Source organism: Scyliorhinus torazame, chromosome 9 (assembly GCF_047496885.1).
Source record: "Scyliorhinus torazame isolate Kashiwa2021f chromosome 9, sScyTor2.1, whole genome shotgun sequence".
NCBI lineage: Eukaryota > Metazoa > Chordata > Chondrichthyes > Carcharhiniformes > Scyliorhinidae > Scyliorhinus > Scyliorhinus torazame.
In genome coordinates this window covers 65,336,562-65,361,194 of record NC_092715.1, presented here as the reverse complement: position 1 = coordinate 65,361,194, position 24,633 = coordinate 65,336,562, and the positions used below count along the sequence as shown (strand labels likewise).

Genomic DNA, 24,633 nt, shown 5'->3' with positions numbered 1-24,633 from the left:
AATTAGCAGATGACATATAGGGCGGGGAGGGAAATGCAGACAGAGTTTGTTCCTGTTGTCCTGGAGTTTGTGTTCTGGGAATTGATCCAAGTGAGGAAGCATTGGGAGGATGTTTACAGTAATATTGGCAGCGTGTCTGCTGGCCCTGCCAGTTTGCAGTGCAGGTAAGGCTGTGGAGGGGGAGGTGCTGCTGCTGCTGGGGGAGGGGGCGCTGGAAAGCCCGGCTCGCTTTCACTGTGAAATTGCTCCGCTCTCAGTGACTGGAGGGAGCCGGGGGGCTCCGAGGTTTCACTGGACACCCATTCGTTCAGGTTCCGTCGCCTGAGTGATGAAGGTGGCACAAGTCTGAGATCAATGCACATTTTTTGTATTTCATTCAAACATTCATTTTAAAACAGAAAGATTTTAATTCCCTGTTCCGTCCAAGGAAAAAGTTAGTGTTGTTCCAGAGTCAATGTCTGAGCCGGGACTGGCCTGATTTCGCTAATCGCAACTGAACAATTGGATTGGGCGCAGCTTCCATTTGTCCCCAGTCTATCCAGCATTGTACTGGGACTAAAGGGAAAAGACACTTTTATTGTTGTGAAGGCGAGGAGAGACAGTGAACATGTCGGGGTTTTGTTGTGCATTTTGAAACTTTTTGGTGTAAATTGTATTCGAATAAAACCTGTAATGGCGAGTTAGTGATTCCCAGGTTGTAAATTAGTTTAAGGTTGGATTAATGATCGGAAGGAAAACTGTTCTAGTTACAAGTTGAAGTGAAATTGTAAACCTTTTTGAATGCCATGTTGCTGCAGTCTAAACATTCTGCCTTGCGGTAGGGGAGACAGTGAACTATCTAATCTTGGATCATAACGCTCACTTGTTCACTGGTTCAGAGATCACTGGGGCAGCACGGTAGCATTGTGGATAGCACAATTGCTTCACAGCTCCAGGGTCCCAGGTTCGATTCCGGCTTGGGTCACTGTCTGTGCGGAGTCTGCACATCCTCCTCGTGTGTGTGTGTGTGTGGGTTTCCTCCAGGTGCTCCGGTTTCCTCCCACAGTCCAAAGATGTGCAGGTTAGGTGGATTGGCCATGCTAAATTGCCCTTAGTGTCCAAAATTGCCCTTAGTGTTGGGTGGGGTTACTGGGTTATGGGGATGGGGTGGAGATGTTGACCTTTGGTAAGGTGCTCTTTCCAAGAGCCGGTGCAGACTCGATGGGCCGAATGGCCTCCTTCTGCACTGTAAATTCTATGATGATTTTTACACTGTTGGTGCTCGCCATCGTTTGCGCCACTGACGATTCGGTTAATCTCTGAAACATTATCAGGATATAATACAATTAGATTGGGAGAAACTTCCATTTCTCGTTTTGTCCCCAGTCTATCCAGCACTGTACTGGGACTAAAGAGAAAATACACTTTTTTATTATTGCGACGGCGAGGAGAGAAAATGCTGGAGAAATTAGCAGGTGTGACAGCATCAATCAAAATAACTTGATTTACAAATTTTGGCACCATCTGCCATTGTTTGTACTACTGACATTCAGTTATCTGTCACTAAAACGTTATTAGGTTATAATGTTGTTCAACAATACAATGGTGTGCACTAGTTTGGCTGAATAGAGTAAACTCCATTTGGGGAGTTAACATGTAATGTAATTTGAAATAATGTTGCCCTCCTGCATTAGTTAATTATTGTAGTTTAATTCCATAGGACTGTGTAGAGCAGAAGGTCTTACCTCTGATATAGTGTGATTTTAGCTTCCAACATGACTGTCTTAAATCACAAAGCAGTTTCCTTTTATTTGATGTATGGTTGGAAACAGTTAGGTGAAAGGTGGAAAGGGAGTCATATTTCTGTAGAAGTATCAAGAGCTCCAGTTAAGATTTGCTAAAGGTCAGTTATGGGGAAGCCACAAGTGTGACTTTAGCACCTTCTAAACACATGACCACAACCATCTAGAAGGACAGGGCAGCAGATACCTGGGAACACCACCACCTGGAGGTTTCCCTCTCCACACACCATCCTGACTTGGAAATATATTGCCGTTCCTTCACTGTTGCTGGATCAAAATCCGAGCATTCCCTCCCTCACAGCACAGTGGATATACCTACACCACATAGGCTGCAACGGTTCAAGAAGGCAGCTCACCACCACCTTGTGAAGGGCAACCAGGGATGGGCAATAAATGCTGGACTAGCCAGTGGCCCCCACATCCTGTAAATGAATTTTAAAAGCAACATGTACCTCATGTACTTATTGAGTCATTAGACTTTGTGACTGATGTGACGAGGGTGAACATTTTTTTAAAGTGTTTGAACATACTTCACCATTATAATAAGAGCTTTTTGTTTCGAAATTACCTATTGAGGTCTGAAACAAGATGTCATTTGCATTTTTTTCATTCCTTAATGTCACAGTAGCACAGTGGTTAACGCTGTTGCTTCACAGCTCCAGGTTCGATTCCCAGCTTGGGTCACTGTCTGTGTGGAGTCTCCGTGTTCTCCGTGTCTGCGTGGGTTTCCTCTGGGTGTTCAGGTTTCCTGCCACAAGTCCCAAAAGATGTGCTTGTTTGGTGAATTGGACATTCTGAATTCTCCCTCTGTATACACGAACAGGTCCTGGAATGTGGCGACTAGGGGCTTTTCACAGTAACTTCATTGCAGTGTTAATGTAAGCCTACTTGTGACAATAAATATTATTGAGAATGTGTAATTGCAATAAAATGTGCACCCAATTGGTATTTTAAAGTTGAAAGCAATGTAGGGCGGGTGTATATATTGTCCTCGCCTATACTGAACTGTAGCTGTATATCTGGGAAGGTGTGTTGTTGTAACTATCATGACACTGTAGAAGGGTGTGGTTGATTACTGATCCTTCCGGGGTAAGGTTTATAATTACAACAAGCCTAGTTAGTCACAAGGTTTTTATGCTTAACCTAGAGGGGACATTGTTACATGATTAGAATTCAAGCTCGATTAGAATTCAAGCTCAAATAGCTAACTATAAGAGTAAGGGATTTATTTGATTTCATTGCATTCTAAGTCTTTGCTATGTGTAGCAGTGGTGTGGGTGCCTCTTGTTCCCTCCCTCTTAAATACCAGCTTGGTATTTTCTTCTCTGGGTGGGGGATGGGTTGGGTTTAAAACCTATTCTGAACAAACAATAATACAGCATAGGAATGGGCCCTTCAGCTCTCCAAACCTGTACCGGTCATGATCGCGCTTGGTCCAATCCCTCAGCACTTCTTAGTGCCATATCCCTCTATACTCATCCTATCCATGTAAGGGCAGCATGGTAGCATAGTGGTTAGCACAGTTGCTTCACAGCTCCAGGGTCCCAGGTTTGATTCCCGGCTGGGTCACGGTCTGTGTGGAGTCTGCACATTCTCCCCATGTCTGCGTGGGTTTCCTCCGGGTGCTCCGGTTTCCTCCCACAGTCCAACGATGTGCAGGTTAGGTGGATTGGCCAGATACGTGCGCTTCAGTAGGGTGCTCTTTGTAAGGGCCGGTGCAGACTCAATGGGCTGAATGGCCTCCTTCTGCACTGTAAATTCTATGATTTGTCGAGATCCTTTTGAACGCTGTTAATGTATCTGCTTTCAGAACCTCGCCTGGCAATGTGTTCCAGGTACTCACCACCCACTGTGTAAAAAAAACAAAAAACCTGCCCTGTACATCTCCTCTAAACTTTACACATCCACTCTATCCATGCCTCTCATAATCTTGTAGACCTCTATCAGGTCGCCCCTCAGCCTCCGTCATTCTGATGAAAACAGTCCGAATCTATTCGGCTTCTCCGCACAGCTAGCACCCAGACCAGTCAATATCCTGGTAAACATCCTCTGCACCCTCTCAAGCCTTCACATCCTTCTGGTTGTGTACCGCTCAGAATTGCGGCACGGTAGCACAATAGTTAGCACTGTTGCTTCACAGGGTCAGGGTCCCAGATTCGATTCCCGCTTGGGTCACTTTGCGGAGTCTGCACGCTGCACGTTCTCCCCATGTCTGCGTGGGTTTTCTCTGGGTGCTCCAGTTCACTTCACAAGTCCTGAAAGATGTGCTTGTTAGGTGAATTGGACATTCTGAATTCTCCCTCGTGTGCACCTGAACAGATTAAAGGATTTTCACAGTAACTTCAAGCTTCATTGCAATGTTAATGCAAGCCTACCTGTGACAATAATAAAGATTATTATTGCGCGCAATATTCCAAGTGCAGCAGTACCGAGGTTCTATACAACTGTAACATGATTTGCCAGTTTTTATACTCAATCCCTGTCCAATGAAGGCAAGCATTCCGTATACTTTCTTGCCTATCTTGTTCTTGACTACCTTGTCCACGTGTGTTGTCACTTTCAAAGATCTGTTGACCTATACGCCCAGATATCTGACTTTCCATATTCCTAAGAGTTTTGCCATTGACTGTATATTTCCCCTCTGTTAGACCTACCAAAATGCATTACCTCACATTTGTCCGGATTAAACTTCAATTGCCATTTCTCTGCCCAAGCCTCCAACCTATCTATGTCCAGCTGTATTCTCTGGCAATCTGCAACACCATCTGCCACTCCACCAACCTTGCTGTCATCTGCGAACTTACTAATCAGACCAGCTACATTTTCCTCCCAAGTCGTTTATGTATACTGTAAACAACGAGGCCCCAGCACAGATCCCTGTGGAACACCACTAGTCACAATCTTCCATTCAGAAAAACACCCTTCTACTGCTACCTTCTGTGACCGAGCCAGTTCTGTAACCATCTTGCTACCTCACCTCTGATCCCGTGTGACTTCACCTTTTGTACCAGTCTGCCATGAGACACCTTGTCAAAGGCTTTACTGAAGACCATGTATACAACATCCACTGTTCTCCTCTCATCAATCATCTTTGTCACCTCCTCAAAAAACTTGATCAAGTCAGTGAGGCACGACCTCCCCTTCACAAACCATGCTGTCTATCACTAATGAGTCCATTTGTTTCCAAATGGGTGTAAATCCTGTCCCTGAGCATTCACTCCAATAATTTACCTACTACCGATGTGAGGCTCACCGGCCTATTCTTTCCTGGATTATTCATATTATCTTTGTTAAACAGCGGTACCATGTTAGCTTATCTCCAGTCCTCTGGGACCTCACCTGTCAGTCAACGCCCCAGCAGTTTCCTCTCCTGCTTCCCTCGGTATTCCGGGGTAAATCTCATCAGGCCCAGGAGATTTATCTACCTTAATGTCTTTTAAAACACCCAATACCACCCCCTTTTTGAGGTCAACATGACCCAGACTGTCCACACACCCTATTCAAGAATCATCTTCCACAAAGTCCTTTCCTTTCGTACCTTACCCATTTCATCTGGCTCAACACATAGATCCCGCTGCCTCAGACACACTGTCCTTAAGTGGTGCAATCCTGTCCCTGGCCACACTCTTGCTTTTTACATATGAATAAAAAGCTTTGGGATTTACCTTAAATCCTACTTGCCAAGGACTTCATGACCCCTCCTAATTTCCAGCTTAAGTACCTTCCTACTTTCTTTGTACTCCTCGAGGGTTTCGACTATTCCCACCCTTCTAGACCGTACAAAAGCTTCCTTTTACTTTTTGCCGAGGTTCACAATATCCCTCGTTATCCAAGGCTCCCTAAAGTTCCCGTATCCATCCTTTTGATTTGATTTGGTTTGATTTAGTATTGTCACATATATTAGTATACAGTGAAAAGCATTGTTTCTTGTATGCTGTACAAACAATGCATACCGTACATAGGGGATGTGGAGATGCTGGCGTTGGACTGGGGTGAGCACAGTACGAAGTCTTACAACACCAGGTTAAAGTCCAACAGGTTTGTTTCGATGTCACTAGCTTTCGGAGCGCTGCTCCTTCCTCCTCAGTACATAGGGGAGGAAGGAGAGACTGCAGAATATAATGTCACAGTTATAGCGAGGTGTAATCAACTTAATACGAGGTAGGTCCATTCAAAAGTCTGATAGCAGTAGGGAAGAAGCTGTCCTTGAGTCGGTTGGTACGTGACTTCAAACTTTGGTATCTTTTTCCTGACAGAAGAAGGTGGAAGAGAGTATGTCCGGGGTGCGTGGGGTCCTTAATTATGCTGGCTGCCTTTCTGAGGCAGTGGGAATTATAGATAGAGTCAATGGATGGGAGGCTGGTTTGCGTGATGGACTGGGCTACATTCACAATCTTTTGTAGTTTCCTGCGGTGTTGGGCAGAGCAGGCTCCATACCAAGCTGTGATACAACCAGAAAGAATGCTTTCTATGGTGCATCTGTAGAAGTTGGTGAGGGTCGCAGCTGACATGCCAAATTTCCTTAGTCTTCTGAGAAGTCGTTGGTGGACTTTAAAAATTTTTAAAAAAAATTTAGTGTACCCAATTCATTTTTTCCAATTAAGGGGCAATTTAGTGTGGCCAATCCACCTACCTGCACATCTTTGGGTTGTACGGGCGAAACCCACGCAAACACTGGGAGAATGTGCAAACTCCACACGGACAGTGACCCAGAGCTGGGATCGAACCTGGGATCTCGGCACCGTGAGGCTGCAATGCTAACCACTGCGCCACCGTGGTGCCCTGTTGGTGGGCTTTCTTCACTACAGTGTCGGCATGGGGGGGACCAGGACAGGCTGTTGGTGATCTGTACACCTAAAACCTTGAATCTCTCAACCCTTTCTACTTCGTTCCCATTGATGTAGACCGGGGCATGTTCTCCACTATGCTTCCTAAAGTCGATGGTAATCTCCTTCATTTTGTTGACATTGAGGGAGAGATTATTGTCGTTGCACCAGTTCACCAGATTCTCTACCTCCTTCCTGTACTCTGTCTCGTCTACCACTACGGTGGTGTCATCAGCAAATTTGCAAATCGAGTTGAAGGGGAATTTGGCGCCACAGTCATAGGTGTGTAAGGAGTATAGTAGGGGGCTGAGGACACAGCATTGTGGGGCACCGGTGTTGAGGATGATCGTGGAGGAGGTGTTGTACCCTATCTTTACTGATTGTGGCTTGTGGGTTAGAAAGTTCAGGATCCAGTCGCAGAGGCCAAGGCCACGGAGTTTGGAGATGAGTTTTGTAGGAATGATGGTGTTGACGGCTGAGCTGTAGTCGATAAATGGGAGTCTGACATAGGTGTCTTTGTTATCTAGGTGTTCCAGGGTAGAGTGCAGGGCCATGGAAATGGCGTCTGCCCTGGACCTGTTGCAGCTATTGGCGAACTGTAGTGGATCAAGGCAATCCGGGAGGCTGGAGTTGATTCGTACATTTTGAATGTCTCCATCAAATCTCCTCTCCACTCCTTTTAAGACCAAAAACTCCAATCCTGTAATTGAAGTCCCTTTATCATTGGAACAATTCTAATGAAGCTTTCAGCTACCTGCATAATGTGTTCACATCCCTCCTGAAGTGTAGTGCCCAGAATTGGACACAATATTCCAATTTGGGTTAAACCAATTATTTCTAAAGGTTTACCACACCTTCATTGCTTTACTCTGCCTTTGTAAAAGCCCAGACCCTGAATGCCTTACTGGCCACTTTGTCAACCTGGGGCGGGATTCTCCGACCCCACGCCGGGTCGGAGAATCGCCGAGGGCTGGCGTGAATCCCGCCCCCGCCCGTGTCCCGAAGTCTCCGCCACCAGAGATTCGGCGGGGCGGGAATCGTGCCGCGTCGGTCGACGGGCCCACCCCCACTGATTCTCCGGCCCGCGATGGGCCGAAGTCCTGCTGCTGGAATGCCTGTCCCGCCAGCGTGGATTAAACCACCTTTTGAACGGCGGGACAAGGCGGCACGGGAAGGCTCCAGGGTCCTGGGGGGGCTTGGGGCGATCAGGCCCCGGGGGGTGCCCCCACGGTGGCCTGGCCCGCGATCGGGGCCCACCGATCTGCGGGCGGGCCTGTGCCGTGGGGACACTCTTTTTCTTCCGCCTTCGCCATGGTCTTCACTATGGCAGACGCGGAAGAGACCCCCTCCCCTGCGCATGCACGGGGATGACGTCAGCAGCCGCTGACGCTCCCGCGCATGCGTCGCCCGGTGAAGACCTTTCGGCCCTGGCTGGCGTGGCGCCAAAGGTCTTTCCCGCCAGCCGGCGGAGCGCAAACCACTCCGGCGCGGGCCTAACCCCTCAAGGTGAGGGCTTGGCCCCTAAAGGTCCGGAGACGTCCCTCTAAACTTTTCACACTTTGACTACCCCAGTTAATGTTGGGGAAGTTGAAATCCCCCACTATCACTACCCTATTACTTTTGCACTTCTGTGATATTTGCCTACATATGTACTCTTCTATTTCTCTCGGACTGTTAGGAGGCCTATAGAACACTCCCAACAATGTGATTGCTTCTTTTTGGTTTTTAAGTCCTACCCATATGGCTTCAGTTGGAGAGCCTTCTAAGTTGTTGTCCCTCCTTACTGCTGTAATCGATTCATGATCAGAATTGCGACAACCCCTCTACTTCCCTATCTCGCCTGAAGACCCTGTATCCTGGAATATTGAGCTGCCAATCCTGCCACTCTCGCAACCATGTTTCAGTGACAGCAATTCCATCACATCTCCATGTTTTAAGTTGTGCCCTCAATTCATCTGCCTTGTTCGTTAGACTGCTTGCATTAAAATAAATACCATCCAATCTTGCCAAACTCCCTTGTAACTTAACTGGTCTAGACATCTATGTCTTCCTGACTCACTTGATGTCCCTTCTAATCTTGGCTGTGCATCTATCCCTGCGGGACCTTCTCTCAGGATCCCAGTCCCCTATCAAGTTAGTTGAAACCAAGTTAGGTTGAAGTTAGTTTTCTACCAGTTTAGCAGGCAATCAAGATAGCCAGGCACAGCAGTGATCAAAACACTTGCATGCTTTGCTTTTCATCTTGCTGTGTTACCAATAAATGTAGTCCAAAGATGTGCAGGTTAGGTGGTTTTACAGGGATAGGGCGGGGGAATGGGCCTAGGTAGGGTGCTCTTTCGGAAGGTCGGAGCAGACCTGGTGGACAGAATGGCCTTCTATACTGCAGAGACTCTGTGGTTCTATGTACAAAAAAGTGTTACGATCCTAGTTGATACAACTGGACAGCAAGGTCCCAGAATAGAACATAGGATTTTTTGAGCCAAACTTTTACTTGTTTTTGGAAAACCTGGTGAACAGAGTCACTGGAATACCTTTTAACAACAACAAACAATTATTAAATTTGAGATGTTTTGACTATAATACAATACTATCCCACTCCCACTTCATATAAATGTATGCAAATGTTATGATAACACAGGTTATAAGTTGAGCTATATTGTTCTTGCAGTCCATGTAAACCAAATGTGATCAGACTCATCCCAAACCATGGGGCAGATGCCACCTAATTGAACTTCTGAATTTCTCTTCCAAGCCTCCAGATGTTTATTACATAATTCAGGACCTTGGTTTCCACACAAGTATTTCCAAAGTCTACTCTCAAAGACATGCCTTTGAATCTTCTTTCAAACAATGCTTTATCTCTGCTGTTTTCAGCAAGGATCCACTTCCAGTATTTACAATTATTATTATAATTCTCCTTTAGTATATCTCTGTCTTGAATTGCCACGTGCATTCAAGCTTCTCTGCAATCTCTCGGGTACCCACCCATGCCAGTAAAACACTACTGCTTCACAGGCTGTATTAAGATGTCACCAAACTTTTTGATTTACTTTCTGTCTAGTTCCTCACTTTAAATCTGGTTACCACAGCCATCTCTTAACTGAGCATTTTCTCCATCTTTCACTTGAATGCCAATGAACAGTACCGTGCTCAAATCCCAGTTTATTTTGTCTTTCTGAATTCCGTGTTCCTATGGACCAGTCTCTGGTTTCCTGAACTAGCTGTTGTTTAGTTTATGGTGACAAAACATTAAATTCTTTATCCGTCAGTCTGGCCTCAATAAAACTCGAGATGGATTTGTAGGCATATCATTAGTTATTTTTATTCGACTTGCAAGTCTGACTCGTTTCACAAAAACCCGGAACACAAGCAGCCTCCTAGGTCTTCAGAATCGAGTGCTGTTGGAAACAAAGAAATCTCTACAAATACATTCAAATGGCATCAAGTTTCACATACACAATTTCCATAGGTCATCCTATACCCCTCCTGACCTGGCCATACATCCTAATTGGCTCACTTCTCATTCCTTCCCCTGACCTCTTGTTACCCAGCATCCTTTTCTCCTCATACACTAGACACCCCTCCCCCCTTCCTTGCCATGCTCTCTGAAATCCTTTGTCTGTGAACTAACATGAATTAGACCGGCCTACATCTACATTACTGTAACTAATATATTAAAACTAACTATTTTATATCACATTTGTCATTCCCTCCTTTTATCATTTCATGATAACCTAGCTATTCAATCCGTAGCTGCGGCCCCTCATCTAAAAAGATTTGTCGCTGCATTTCCAATTCCTGTTGTAGCCCCCCCCCCTCATCCGCTGCACCCTCGTGAATCCTAACAGCCAAGATTCTAGGGGCGTCTATCTGTTCCAGTGCACCCTGCATTCTACCCTTCACACATTTAAGGATGGCCAGGCCCACAAAAATGCAGCCGAGTGCCACTGCTAAATACATGGCCATATTTATCAACCAGTCCTTCCAACCTCCAAATCCCCAGTTACCCCAAGAGCCAGGATCCTGCATTCCGTCCAGGTGATCCCGTATGCGATCCATAAATTTAGTGATGTTAGCGGTTAGGTCTTGAACTCCCATGATACACTTGCCCTGCACTATGGCGCATACTCCACCCTCACGGGCCAGAAGATAGTCAAGCGGATACCGGGTCTGCATTGCAAACAACTGAGACAATTCCTTGGTTATTGCCCCGAGGGCTCCCAAGGTTTCCTTTCCCAGGATGGTAAGGCCACAAATAAAAGAATTCCTATTGCTGACCGCCAAGGAACCCCCCACACCTCCCAGTGTCAAGACGCTCAGAATTCCCCACCCGGCTGAGTGGCCTCGGTTGGGTGCGAGAACCTGAGGTTTTTTCCAGTTCTCGCAGAATTCAGCTGAGACTGCCCGGCGTGCTAACTGATTATGCAGTATCCACGCCGAGGGGCAGGGTTTTGTGGTAGGGACTAGAGACCCAATAGCAATTTGGCGGGGGAATGGGGGTAACAAAACATTGGTCGCTGTGCCATTTAAAAAAAAAAAAAAAAAAAAGTAGTATCCTAGCTCCGTTTACAGGCTAGCATCACAATCAGTATATCGGTTGCGTAGGGATCCCCCAGTAGCCCAGTTTATCTAGCTTTGGAACGCCCATTCGGGCCGCCTAGCGATGCGGAAAGCCCGACTCCCAACAGTGATAGGAGAGACATTCGCCCAGCCACAAAGGAGCTGGAGGTCGGCGTTCAATGGAACGTAGGTGGTGTTGTAACAAACGCACTGGCCAGTGTAACTGCTGGCGTATGCCCAACTGGGAGCAGAACTCCTTGTTAATCTGTCCAATAAAATGAGGCCTGTTATCAGAACTTAACTGAGCTGGTATACCGTACAGGGGAATGATTTCCACATCAGAACTTTAACCACAGCAGCAGCTTTATTATCGATAGTCGGATACGCCTCAACCCATCTGCTGAACACTTCCACAATGACCAAAACATATTTATAACATTGACACCTTTCTAACTCCATGTAATCCATTTGGAGCATCTCAAGGGGACCACTGGGCAATGGGGTTGCAACCTAACCGTTTCACATTTGTTTATCACTCTCAGGAGCGTCCTCCTGTAACCTTATGACGTCTTGGATGGTTGGCATTGACTTGTCAGAAGCAGACATATTTATAGTAGATCGTTTAGTCTGACTTAACATTTTAGGCACCATCACTTGCTGAATTTGCGCGGCTGTCCACGCTGCACAATCTGCTTGTTCATTACCAACATCAACTGGGGTCTTACCGTTTGTATGGGCAGCGCATTTAATGATGGAAATCTGCGCGGGCATAAGGAGGGCCTGTAGTAGGTCATTAACTAAACCCTGGTGGGATATTTCCGTGCCGGCCGAGGTAAGGAATCCCCTATTCTTCCAGAGCTGTCCGAAGTCATGAACTACCCCGATGGCGTATCGGGAGTCAGGGTAAATATTTACCCGTCGATCTACCCCAAGTATACATGCACGGGTAAGGGCAAAACGTTGGCTTGTTGGGCTGAATAAGGGGTCTGAAAAGCGTCCGCTTCTAGGATCAGACCATCCTGATCTATGATTGCGTAACCGGACAGTCCGGCCAATGGGGCTTATTAATGCACTGCCATCAACATACATAATCATGTCAGGTTGTTCGAACGGAATATCACTCAGATCGTCCCTTATTGTGGTAGTTTCCTGAATCAAGGTTAAACAGTCGTGGCCAGGTGTGTCTTCATGGACAGGGGGACCGCTAAGAAAACAGGCTGGATTGACAGTGATACAGTATTTAAATGTCAGACGTGGATTGTTCAAAAGGTATATCTCGTACCTATTCTGACGAGCTGCGGTAAGATGCTGAGTCTGCAGTTGCCCCAATAGTGCGATTACCGAGTGGGAGCTATATACCGTAATATCCTGTTGGAGAGTTATATTGGCAGCAGCCTGCAAACTATTGTATATCGCTGCCAAGATCTGGGTGCAAACAGGGTGGCCCAAGACCACTGGATCAAGTTTGGAAGAGTAATATGCTACGGGCGGGCCGGTGCTTGTCCCCATGTTGCTGGGTGAGTACCGCTGTTGAACATCCTTCCAGAACAGCACAGTATATCTGGAACGCTCGGGCGTACAAGGGCCTACCGAGGGCCGGTGCTTGTAACAAGACCTGCTTCAGGCAACGGAAGGCTTCGAGTGCCTCGGTGGTGAGAGTAAAATCTCAATTATGGCGAAGACCCGGGCTTGAGCTGGAATTTGAGCCAGTATGAGGGCAGGATTAGGGACGAGAGCATGTAACGGCTGCGCGATGGCATTGATTGAATGTAAATCCTGTACTAATCGGTACTGGTCTGGTTTGGCTGGTTTAGGCACAGCAAGTATGGGGGTGTTGCATTCTGATTGGCAAGGGACCAAAATACCCTGTTGCAACAGCTCTCGGATTAATTTGTCTATAGACGGGGCAGCTTGGGGTTTCAGGGGGTATTGCCGAATGGAAGGCAGCTTTACATGGTCCTTATTCGTTGCCTTAATAGGTGTAACATTTGTCTTTCCCACTTGTGATGGGTATTTCGCCCAGACCTGTGGATTGACATTCCAAAATATCACGTCCCCGGTGATGCTGAAGTCGAGTGTTAATCATTTCAGGGACCTCAAAATATTTTATGGAAGTGCCGTCTGGCGTGCCTTGAAGTGCGTACTCTGTTGGATCTGAATGATCCACTGCCCTCCTTGCCATAGGCCCCAGATCCTTGGCATGGTACTGGTCGTGGACCTGACGTGTAATATGAGGGCTTACCGAAGCTGACTGTGGCCATAAATGTGGTGGTATTGTAACAAAATCGGCTGTACCTTCTTTTCCCATGACTGGCTGTAACCTTGACTGGCCATTCGGTCCCAATTAACGGCCGGTATTTGTCCTCCAACTCCCTGTTTTGTCCGGTTCTGTCATCGGCCAGGGTAACGTGATGCAGTGAATGTTCAATGTCTAACGTCCACCACTAGGGAGTGATAGAAATATAGCACTGTTGTCTCATCCTCCATGATTGAACCGTTAAAGATCTTAAAGTAAGGGAGCACTTAGGAGGCAGTGATCATAATATGGTCGAATTCAATCTCCAATTTGAAAGAAAGAAGGTAGAATCAGATGTAAAGGTGTTACAGTTAAATAAAGGTAACTACAGGGGCATGAGGGAGGAACTGACGAAAATCAACTGGGAGCAGAGCCTAGTGGGAAAGACAGTAGAACAGCAATGGCAGGAGTTTCTGGGAGTAATTGAGGACACAGTACAGAGGTTCATCCCAAAGAAAAGAAAGGTTATCAGAGGGGGGATTAGGCAGCCATGGCTGACAAAGGAAGTTAGGGAATGCATCAAAGTAAAAGAGAGAGCCTATAATGTGGCAAAGAGTAGTGGGAAGTCAGAAGATTGGGCAGACTACAAAAACAAACCGAGGATAACAAAGAGAGAAATAAGGAAAGAGAGGATCAAATTTGAAGGTAGGCTAGCCAGTAACATTAGGAATGACAGTAAAAGTTTCTTTAAATACATTAAAAACAAACGGGAGGCAAAAGTTGACATTGGGCCGCTCCAAAATGACGCTGGTAATTTTGTGATGGGAGACAAGGAAATAGCTGAGGAACTGAATAAGTACTTTGCGTCAGTCTTCACAGCAGAAGACATGAGTAATATCCCAACAATTCCAGAGAGTCGGGGCAGAGTTGAATATGGTAGCCATCTCAAAGGAGAAAGTGCTAGAGAAACTAAGAGGTCTAAAAATTGATAAATACCCGGGCCCAGATGGGCTACATCCTAGAGTTCTAAAGGAGATAGCTGAAGAAATAGTGGAGGCGTTAGTTACGATCTTTCAAAAGTCACTGGAGTCCGGGAAAGTCCCAGAGGATTGGAAAATAGCTGTTGTAACCCCCCTGTTCAAGAAGGGAACAAGGAAAAAGATGGAAAATTATAGGCCAATTAGCCTAACCTCGGTTGTTGGCAAGATTCTAGAATCCATTGTTAAGGATGAGATTTCAACAAAACAAAGAACAAAGAAATGTGCAGCACAGTAACAGGCCCTTCGCCCCTCCAAGCCCGTGCCGACCATGCTGCCCGACTAAACTACAATCTTCTACACTTCCTGGGTCCGTATCCCTCTATTCCCATCCTATTCATGTATTTGTCAAGATGCCCCTTAAATGTCACTATCGTCCCTGCTTCCACCACCACCTCTGGCAGTGAGTTCCAGGCACCTACTACCCTCTGCGTAAAAAAACTTGCCTCGTACATCTACTCTAAACCTCGCCCCTCTCACCTTAAACCTATGCCCCCTAGTAATTGACCCCTCTACCCTGGGGAAAAGCCTCTGACTATCCACTCTGTCTATGCCCCTCATAATTTTGTATACCTCTATCAGGTCTCCCCTCAACCTCCTTCGTTCCAGTGAGAACAAACCGAGTTTATTCAACCGCTCCTCATAGCTAATGCCCTCCATACCAGGCAACATTCTGGTAAATCTCTTCTGCACCCTCTTTAAAGCCTCCACATCCTTCTGGTAGTGTGGCGACCAGAATTGAACACTATACTCCAAGTGTGGCCTAACTAAGGTTCTATACAGCTGCAACATGACTTGCCAATTCTTATACTCAATGCCCCGGCCAATGAAGGCAAGCATGCCGTATGCCTTCTTGACTACCTCCTCCACCTGTGTTGCCCCTTTCAATGACCTGTGTACCTGTACTCCTAGATCTCTTTGACTTTCAATACTCTTGCGGGTTCTACCATTCACTGTATATTCCCTGCCTGCATTAGACCTTCCAAAATGCATTACCTCACATTTGTCCGGATTAAACGCCATCTGCCATCTCTCTGCCCAAGTCTCCAAACAATCTAAATCCTGCTGTATCCTCCGACAGTCCTCATCGCTATCCGCAATTCCACCAACCTTTGGTTGTCTGCAAACTTACTAATCAGACCAGTTACATTTTCCTCCAAATCATTTATATATACTGCAAAGGTCCCAGCATTGATCCCTGTGGAACACCACTGGTCACAGCCCTCCAATGAGAAAAGCATCCTTCCATTGCTACTCTCTGCCTTCTATGGCCTAGCCAGTTCTGTATCCACCTTGCCAGCTCACCCCTGATCCCGTGTGACTTCACCTTTTGTACTAGTCTACCATGAGGGACCTTGTCAAAGGCCTTACTGAAGTCCATATAGACAACATCCACTGCCCTACCTGCATCAATCATCTTAGTGACCTCCTTGAAAAACTCTATCAAGTTAGTGAGACACGACCTCCCCTTCACAAAACTGTGCTGCCTCTCACTAATACGTCCATTTGCTTCCAAATGGGAGTAGATACTGTCTCGAAGAATTCTCTCCAGTAGTTTCCCTACCGCTGAAGTAAGGCTCACTGGCCTGTAGTTCCCCAGATTATCCTTGCTACCCTTCTTAAACAGAGGAACAACATTGGCTATTCTCCAGTCCTCCGGGACATCCCCTGAAGGCAGCGAGGATCCAAAGATTTCTGTCAAGGCCTCAGCAATTTCCTCTCCTGCCTCCTTCAGTATTCTGGGGTAGATTCCATCAGGCCCTGGGGACTTATCTACCTTAATATTTTTTAAGACACCCAACACCTCGTCTTTTTGGATCTCAATGTGACCCAGGCTATCTACACACCCTTCTCCAGACTCAACATCTACCAATTTCTTCTCTTTGGTGAATACTGATGCAAAGTATTCATTTAGTACCTCGCCCATTTCCTCTGGCTCCACACATAGATTCCCTTGCCTATCCTTCAGTGGGCCAACCCTTTCCCTGGCTACCCTCTTGCTTTTTATGTACGTGTAAAAAGCCTTGGGATTTTCCTTAACCCTATTTGCCAATGATGTTTCGTGACCCCTTCTAGCCCTCCTGACTCCTTGCTTAAGTTCCTTACTACTTTCCTTATATTCCACGCAGGCTTCGTCTGTTCCCAGCCTTTTAGCCCTGACAAATGCCTCCTTTTTCTTTTTGACGAGGCCTACAATATCTCTCGTCATCCATGGTTCCCGAAAATTGCCGTATTTATCCTTCTTCCTCACAGGAACATGCCGGTCCTGAATTCCTTTCAACTGCCACTTGAAAGCCTCCCACATGTCAGATGTTGATTTGCCCTCAAACATCCGACCCCAATCTATGTTCTTCAGTTCCCGCCTAATATTGTTATAATTAGCCTTCCCCCAATTTAGCACATTCATCCTAGGACCACTCTTATCCTTGTCCACCAGTACTTTAAAACTTACTGAATTGTGGTCACTGTTACCAAAATGCTCCCCTACTGAAACATCTACCACCTGGCCGGGCTCATTCTCCAATACCAGGTCCAGTACCGCCCCTTCCCTAGTTGGACTGTCTACATATTGTTTTAAGAAGCCCTCCTGGATGCTCCTTACAAACTCCGCCCCGTCTAAGCCCCTGGCACGAAGTGAGTCCCAGTCAATATTGGGGAAGTTGAAGTCTCCCATCACCACAACCCTGTTGTTTTTACTCTTTTCCAAAATCTGTCTACCTATCTGCTCCTCTATCTCCCGCTGGCTATTGGGAGGCCTGTAGTAAACCCCCAACATTGTGACTGCACCCTTCTTATTCCTGATCTCTACCCATATAGCCTCACTGCCCTCTGAGGTGTCCTCTCGCAGTACAGCTGTGATGTTCTCCCGAACCAGTAGCGCAACTCCGCCTCCCCTTTTACATCCCCCTCTATCCCGCCTGAAACATCTAAATCCTGGAACGTTTAGCTGCCAATCCTGCCCTTCCCTCAACCAGGTCTCTGTAATGGCAACAACATCATAGTTCCAAGTACTAATCCAAGCTCTAAGTTCATCTGCCTTACCCGTGATGCAAAGTATTCATTTTAGTACCTCGCCCATTTCCTCTGGCTCCACACATAGATTCCCTTGCCTATCCTTCAGTGGGCCATTACTGTAAGAATTACAGTAAGAATTTCCAAATTCTTGGAAGTGCAGGGTCGGATTAGGACAAGTCAGCATGGATTTAGTAAGGGGAGGTCGTGCCTGATAAACCTGTTAGAGATCTTTGAAGAGATAACAAATAGGTTAGACCAAGGAGAGCCAATGGATGTTATCTATCTTGACTTCCAAAAGGCTTTTGATAAGGTGCCTCACGGGAGACTGCTGAGTAAAATAAGGGCCCATGGTATTCGAGGCAAGGTACTAACATGGATTGACGATTGGCTGTCAGGCAGAAGGCAGAGAGTTGGGATAAAAGGTTCTTTTTCGGAATGGCAACCGGTGACGAGTGGTGTCCCGCAGGATTCAGTGTTTGGGCCACAGCTGTTCTCTTTATATATTAACGATCTAGATGACGGGACTGGGGGCATTCTGGCTAAGTTTGCCGATGATACAAAGATAGGTGGAGGGGCAGGTAGTATGGAGGAGGTGGGGAGGCTGCAGAAAGATTTAGACAGTTTAGGAGAGTGGTCCAAGAAATGGCTGATGAAATTCAACGTGGGCAAGTGCGAGGTCTTGCACTTTGGAAAAACAAATAGAGGCATGGACTATTTTCTAAACGGTGACAAAATTCATAATGCTGAAGTGCAAAGGGACTTGGGAGTCCTAGTCCAGGATTCGCTAAAGGTAAACTTGCAGGTTGAGTCCGTAATTAAGAAAGCAAATGCAATGTTGTCATTCATCTCAAGAGGCTTGGAATATAAAAGCAGGGATGTACTTCTGAAGCTTTATAAATCATTAGTTAGGCCCCATTTAGAATACTGTGAGCAATTTTGGGCCCCACACCTCAGGAAGGACATACTGGCACTGGAGCGGGTCCAGCGGAGATTCACACGGATGATCCCAGGAATGGTAGGCCAAACATACGATGAACGTCTGAGGATCCTGGGATTATATTCATTGGAGTTTAGGAGGTTGAGGGGAGATCTAATAGAAACTTACAAGATAATGAATGGCTTAGATAGGGTGGATGTCGGGAAGTTGTTTCCATTAGGAGGGGAGACTAGGACCCGGGGGCACAGCCTTAGAATAAATGGGAGTCACTTTAGAACAGAGATGAGGAGAAATTTCTTCAGCCAGAGAGTGGTGGGTCTGTGGAATTCATTGCCACAGAGGGTGGTGGAGGCCGGGACGTTGAGTGTCTTTAAGACAGAAGTTGATATATTCTTGATTTCTCAAGGAATTAAGGGCTATGGAGAGAGAGCGGGTAATTGGAGTTGAAATCAGCCATGATTGAATGGTGGAGTGGACTCGATGGGCCGAATGGCCTTACTTCCACTCCTAGGTCTTATGGTTACCCCTTTGTCTCCGCACTCCAGCTGTAGCTGGAAGATACACAGTAAATCTCGGGCCAACAAGTTACAGTCCAATCCAGTAGTCACTACAAACTGATGATCCACAGACTTATTCTTGTAAGTGACTGTCACAGGTTCAGAAATAGGGTACTCACACACCTGTCCTTGGAACCCCGACAAATGCTGCGTGTGGTCGGATAGTGGTAGTCGAAGTTCTGATTGCACCGAAGACCTGGCTGCTCCTGTGTCGATTACAAATGGGTAATGTTGATCTCCTATCTGCAGAGAAATAATAGGTTCCCTGTCCGCTTGGAGAGTCCTTATGACTAAATTAGCTAGTCAATCCTGTTGGGAAAGGGTTTGCCTGGGAGAAGTCAGTTTACCTCGTCTGTCCTCCCCTTGGTGGGTACCCCCTCCTTTGGGTCGGGTAGTCTCCTTCTGCTGCCCGTCTTTTAAAGGGGCATTCCTGTTGCCAGTGATCTGCACGGCCGCAATTAAAACATGCATTGCTCCCTCTATATCTGTCCCGTCCTCTTTTCCCAGTAGACCAATGGCCCCTCAGAGAGGGCGGCAGTTGTAAAGCTGTTGGTGCACTCGGTGGGCCATAAAGAGGAGCTGAGGGTCCATTTGGGTGGGTTTGATATCCTACCCCATGTTGATCCACCCACCCAAGGTCACAATAGGTTGGGGTCGCAGATCATCCTTTTTCATTACATACTCAGTCTTAATCTTTGTAACTGAGCCTCCTTCCTGGACTACACCCTCCTTCCATTAAAATCTGACTGCCCTGGCCATTTGAGAAGGGTTGTTCTCTGTCCAATTCATGTTATTACATTTCACGGCAGTAGCCACGGAAGGTGGTAGGCAATGCATTAACATCGCACAATATTGAGGGGAATTCTGACCATTTTGGTATGGCAAGTCGCCTGACTGCCCATGGTAGATTTCATTAAAACGTTCCAGAAATTCCTCTGGCTCTTCAGTCTTTTTAGGTTTGAGGTCTAAGATAGCAGAAATGTTTATGGGCTTTTGAAATGTAACATTCAACGCATTCAGAATTTGTGCCTGTCTATCATCGTCCAAAGCATGGGCTTGCTGGAGTTAGGCGTGGCTAGCATAATTCAAGTGATTGAGATGATTGCGATACTCTGCTGGGGTTAATACCTGTTGGACTAGGGCCCAGAGGTCCCTAGAATCAGCTTGATAAACTGAGATGGTAGTTCTCAGATAATCCACGAAAGCAGCAGGAGATTTCTTCCTGTCTGGGATTGCAGCCATAATAGCCATCATCTCACTGGGTCTCCATGGGAATTAAATGTCTATCGTGGGCTGGGCCACCGCCGTCACAGTGTCAGGGTTTGGTATTTTCCTAATCGGCAACTGTCTCAGAGTCTCACTAGGGGGCGCTCTAGCTGATTCCTCTGGTTCTTCCAAGATTTTGACGTCCTTCCCTGTCACTAGGGGGAGCTCCAGCTCCTCAGAACCATCCCCATCCTCTTTCTTTGTTCTCGTACTTTTCTGTCCTACCATATCGGTCTGAAGGGATCTAGGTGGTATGCGTGATTGTTTCTGGATAGGGTCAGGCCCCTCTCTCATTGTCCGAGATCGGATCCTAGAGCTAACTGGGCTTGTGGAACAGAGCTCCCCTTCTCTAACAGACAGTGAAGATGGTAAAATAGGACCCAAGCTATCAACCAAAGGGGCTGGAGAGGCTGGCATGATTTTTGAATCTGGGCAGCAGTGACTGGATATAAATTATGATACTCTGGTGGTTCCGGAATTAGTGCAGACAATGCTACTGGTGCAGTCGGAACACTAGCCGACCTGGTCCAATTTTCTAAATCTTCATCCTCTGTCAATGCAAGGCCAGCCATTGAACTACGTGGCCCTTTTTTTTTTTACTCTAGTCCACCCTCTCTTTACTTGCGCGTTTTTTGAATTCACTCTCCTTTTTCAAGATCTCCAGAGTTTTCTGGTTTCCCCCTTCACTAATTGGAATTCCCATTTTAAGGGCATTTTCTTGCCAACTTGATAACATGATCTTATCTCTTTCCTCTTGACAATATTGTCTCCATAATCCAATTAATTCTTTTGCTTTCATACTTTGGCTCTTTTTCCCTGAATTTTCTTAATGATGTCCAGGTCTTTAGTGCCCCCTAGTGGCCATTCATCACCCAATTTGTTCCTTAAGGTTGCTGACATTTTCCAAAAATCTCTCGCTTTATCTGGATAAATATCACATAATATTTGCAATGGTGTGCCTGGATCATTCGTGTTATCCAAGCAATTCCCCATAATCTCAACTAGTCCTCAAGACTGCGTTTTTTCGCCACTACAGTCCAAGGATACAATTTTAGCTTAATCAACTATAGATTTAAAAACACTCATTGAACTAAACCCTCATCCTGAGGTCCCATCAGTTCTCCAAAAACACTCACACGTGGAATTATACCATCATTTTGATGTCCCATTAATTCCAAAACTAACCCAAAACTGAATCATCAATTTATGAAATCCTATCAGTTAAATTTCTAATCCCCAGACTGACCTTTGATTTCGTCGAGACGATCTTTCCGTACGCACCGCGAGTGACCAGACTAATTAGACCATAAGAAGAGGGGAAAAATCAATGCTCGGTCATTTTCCAGCTATACATTGTGGGCCCTTTTCCACTTTCCTTGTCCAAAATCAGTCTAATTCTGATTTCGCGGTTGGTCAGAACCGTCTTGAGAAATCCCGCGTTTCCGGCACCAAATGACAAAACATTAAATTCTTTACCCCTCAGTCTGGCCTCAATAAAACTCGAGATGGATTTGTAGGCATAGCATTAGTTATTTTTATTCGACTTGCAAGTCTGACTCGTTTCACAAAAACCCAGAACACAAGCAGTCTCCTAGGTCTTCAGAATCGAGTGCTGTTGGAAACAAAGAAATCTCTACAAATACATTCAAATGGCATCAAGTTTCACATACACGATTCCCATAGGTCATCCTATACCCCTCCTGACCTGGCCATACATCCTAATTGGCTCACTTCTCATTCCTTCCCCTGGCCTCTTGTTACCCAGCATCCTTTTCTCCTCATACACTAGACACCCCTCCCCCTTCCTTGCCATGCTCTATGAAATCCTTTGTCTGTGAACTAACATGAATTAGACCGGCCTACATCTACATTACTGTAACTAATATATTTAAACTAACTATTTTATATCACATTCGTCAATGGGACTTGCTTTCTTCCTATTACTCCATTGTCCTGCTTCTGCTTCTTGCAGAGCTATGAAAGCTGGTAGCCTCTACTGTCTTGGATCCAGTTAAAACTAAACTCAAACGCTCTTTCTAAGTTTTAGGTGACCTGTGGTTGCTAAGCAACAGATCGATCTTTTTTCGTACTTGTTTGCTTTTCACAATCACAATGTCAACTCGCCAAGCACCATGCAGACATTTTGAAAACAAACAAATCCCCATACATGCAAAGGCCTTTGTTTAACAGGAATCTAACTAGACGTTTTAACCCTTGTTACACAGACACACTAAATTGAACTCACTTGGGCTGGATTCTCTGCCAGCGGGATGCTCCGTTTTGCCGGCAGCCTGGGGGTTTCCCGACGGCGTGGAGCTGCCCTACAATGGGAAGCCCCATTGACCGCCTGGCGTAACGGAGCATCCCACCAGCAGGGTGAACCTGAAATGTGGCGGGACGGAGAATTCAACCCCAGATTTCTATAAATCGCTTAAAACTACCTCACTTGTGCATTGAGTATCATCAGTACTTTGTCTCAAATTTTTAAAAAAAATGTTTGCTTTGTTTGTAATTTAATGGCTGTGACATGAAATTTGCATGTGTGTTGACTGCTTTATTAGTAACAACTACTAATAATCTAGTTTTTTCCCCACTTTATTTTGTAACATAATTTGGGTAGATTTCATGCACTTTTCTACAATTGAAACATCTTCATTTCATTTGAGTGACAAATACCACTTGGAATAACATATTTATTATGGAATTATAAATGAGCTCTCTTTCTTTCCAGGAAAAGGACGAAGCTTTCTTGGTAACTACAGCAACCATGGAATTGAGGTTGATGATGTTGCTGCATCTGTACTAACGAGTGGATTGACTACAGTCTTCTTGCCTTTGGTTTACATTATTGTGTTCATCGTTGGCTTGCCTGCAAATGCTATGGCACTGTGGGTGTTTGTCTGGCGAACTAAAATGAAACATCCGGCAGCTATTTACATGGCCAATTTGGCTTTGGCAGATCTCCTGTTCATCATTTGGTTACCTTTGAAAATTTCCTATCATCTCAATGGCAACAATTGGATTTATGGCGAAGGACTGTGCAAGGTGCTGGTGGTGTTTTTCTATGGAAACATGTACTGTTCAATCCTATTCATGACTTGCATCAGTGTTCAACGATATTGGGTTGTTGTTGATCCAATATCTCAATCAAGAAGAAAGACTTCTATTGCCTATGCTGTATCTATTTTCATTTGGATAATATTTGCTTTGGGCACTATGCCATTGTACTTAAATATTCAGCAAACTGCAAACATTACTAACCTTAATATAACAACCTGTCATGATGTTATGCCTGAAGAGCAGTTGGTCTCCAGCATGTTTGATTACTTTCTCTCTTTGGCTATTGGTGTGTACTTTTTTCCAGCATTGCTGACATTAACTGCATATGTGTTGATGATCAAAACATTGACAGCTTCTACCAATGAAGATAGCATTGGGAAAAGCCGCAGGAGAGCGATTGAGTTGATCGTTACTGTTCTTGCGATGTATTTAGTTTGCTTCACTCCGAGCAATGTTATGCTTATTGTTCATTATTCGCTTATAAAATATGAAAGGAACAGCAATGTTTATGTGTTCTATATTGTAAGTCTTTGTCTGTCTGGCATAAATAGTTGCATTGATCCCTTTGTCTATTACTTTGTTTCCAAAGATTTCCGAGACCATATTAAAAATACTTTGCGGTGTCGTAGTGTCAGGGCAGTTAGAAGTATCCAGGCTTCCTTTGCCTCTAAGAAACTTTCCAAAGGATCTGGTTCGTATTCTTCTGCCAGTAAAGTTACTACCGCAACAAGCACACTGCTGAATAAAGTATGAAGCATCGTTTTTGACCATTCAATTATAAACCTTCAGTTGCTCAGTTTTGTACAATAAATCTGCGAATTAATTTGGCCATTTTAGCCAAGTATTATCTCATTAGTCGTTTTCTATGAATTACAAAAATTGCTGAATTACAAACCATTTCTGACTGCCATTTGCTTATACGGATCAAAGCAATCTTCCCTATTTTAATTGCAAGTGTGTGTATATAGTGTGTAAATATTTTAAGAATGATCCTACACATTGACATATTTCTTGAATCATCCTGGATTTTAAAAATATTTCATGTTTGACTAGAACACCAACATATTTTTTGTCTTCCCTTTAACTGCCAAAAGCTTGTACTGTGACTTTTTAAAAGAGTGAACGAATGCATTGTTCACAATTGGTACAGTGACTGTTGACCTTTTATCTATAACCTGTTTGAATAAAAAAAGATAGCTGTAAAATGAGGGAAGGGGACATGGGATTTTTTAATAGCTGTGTTAAGAATATTAACAAAATTGTACAGTAACATGTTTTGAAATCTTCAGCTGTTCTCAAAACTGTGAATGATGCATTTATTTTGAATAAATATTGTTTTTTAAATTGTGAAATGTGAT

The 24,633-nt window shown here is 45.3% G+C and overlaps 1 protein-coding gene across 1 annotated transcript; it reads left to right on the top strand.

The window, feature by feature from the left end:
* LOC140429259 (proteinase-activated receptor 2-like) lies at positions 1 to 24,627 on the top strand. The gene is made up of 2 exons (XM_072516036.1): positions 1 to 164; positions 22,947 to 24,627. Exons 1-2 carry the CDS (start codon positions 110 to 112, stop codon positions 24,026 to 24,028), a joined length of 1,137 nt encoding a protein of 378 aa, XP_072372137.1. The 5' UTR covers positions 1 to 109; the 3' UTR covers positions 24,029 to 24,627.
* Positions 24,628 to 24,633: the final 6 nt, after the last annotated feature.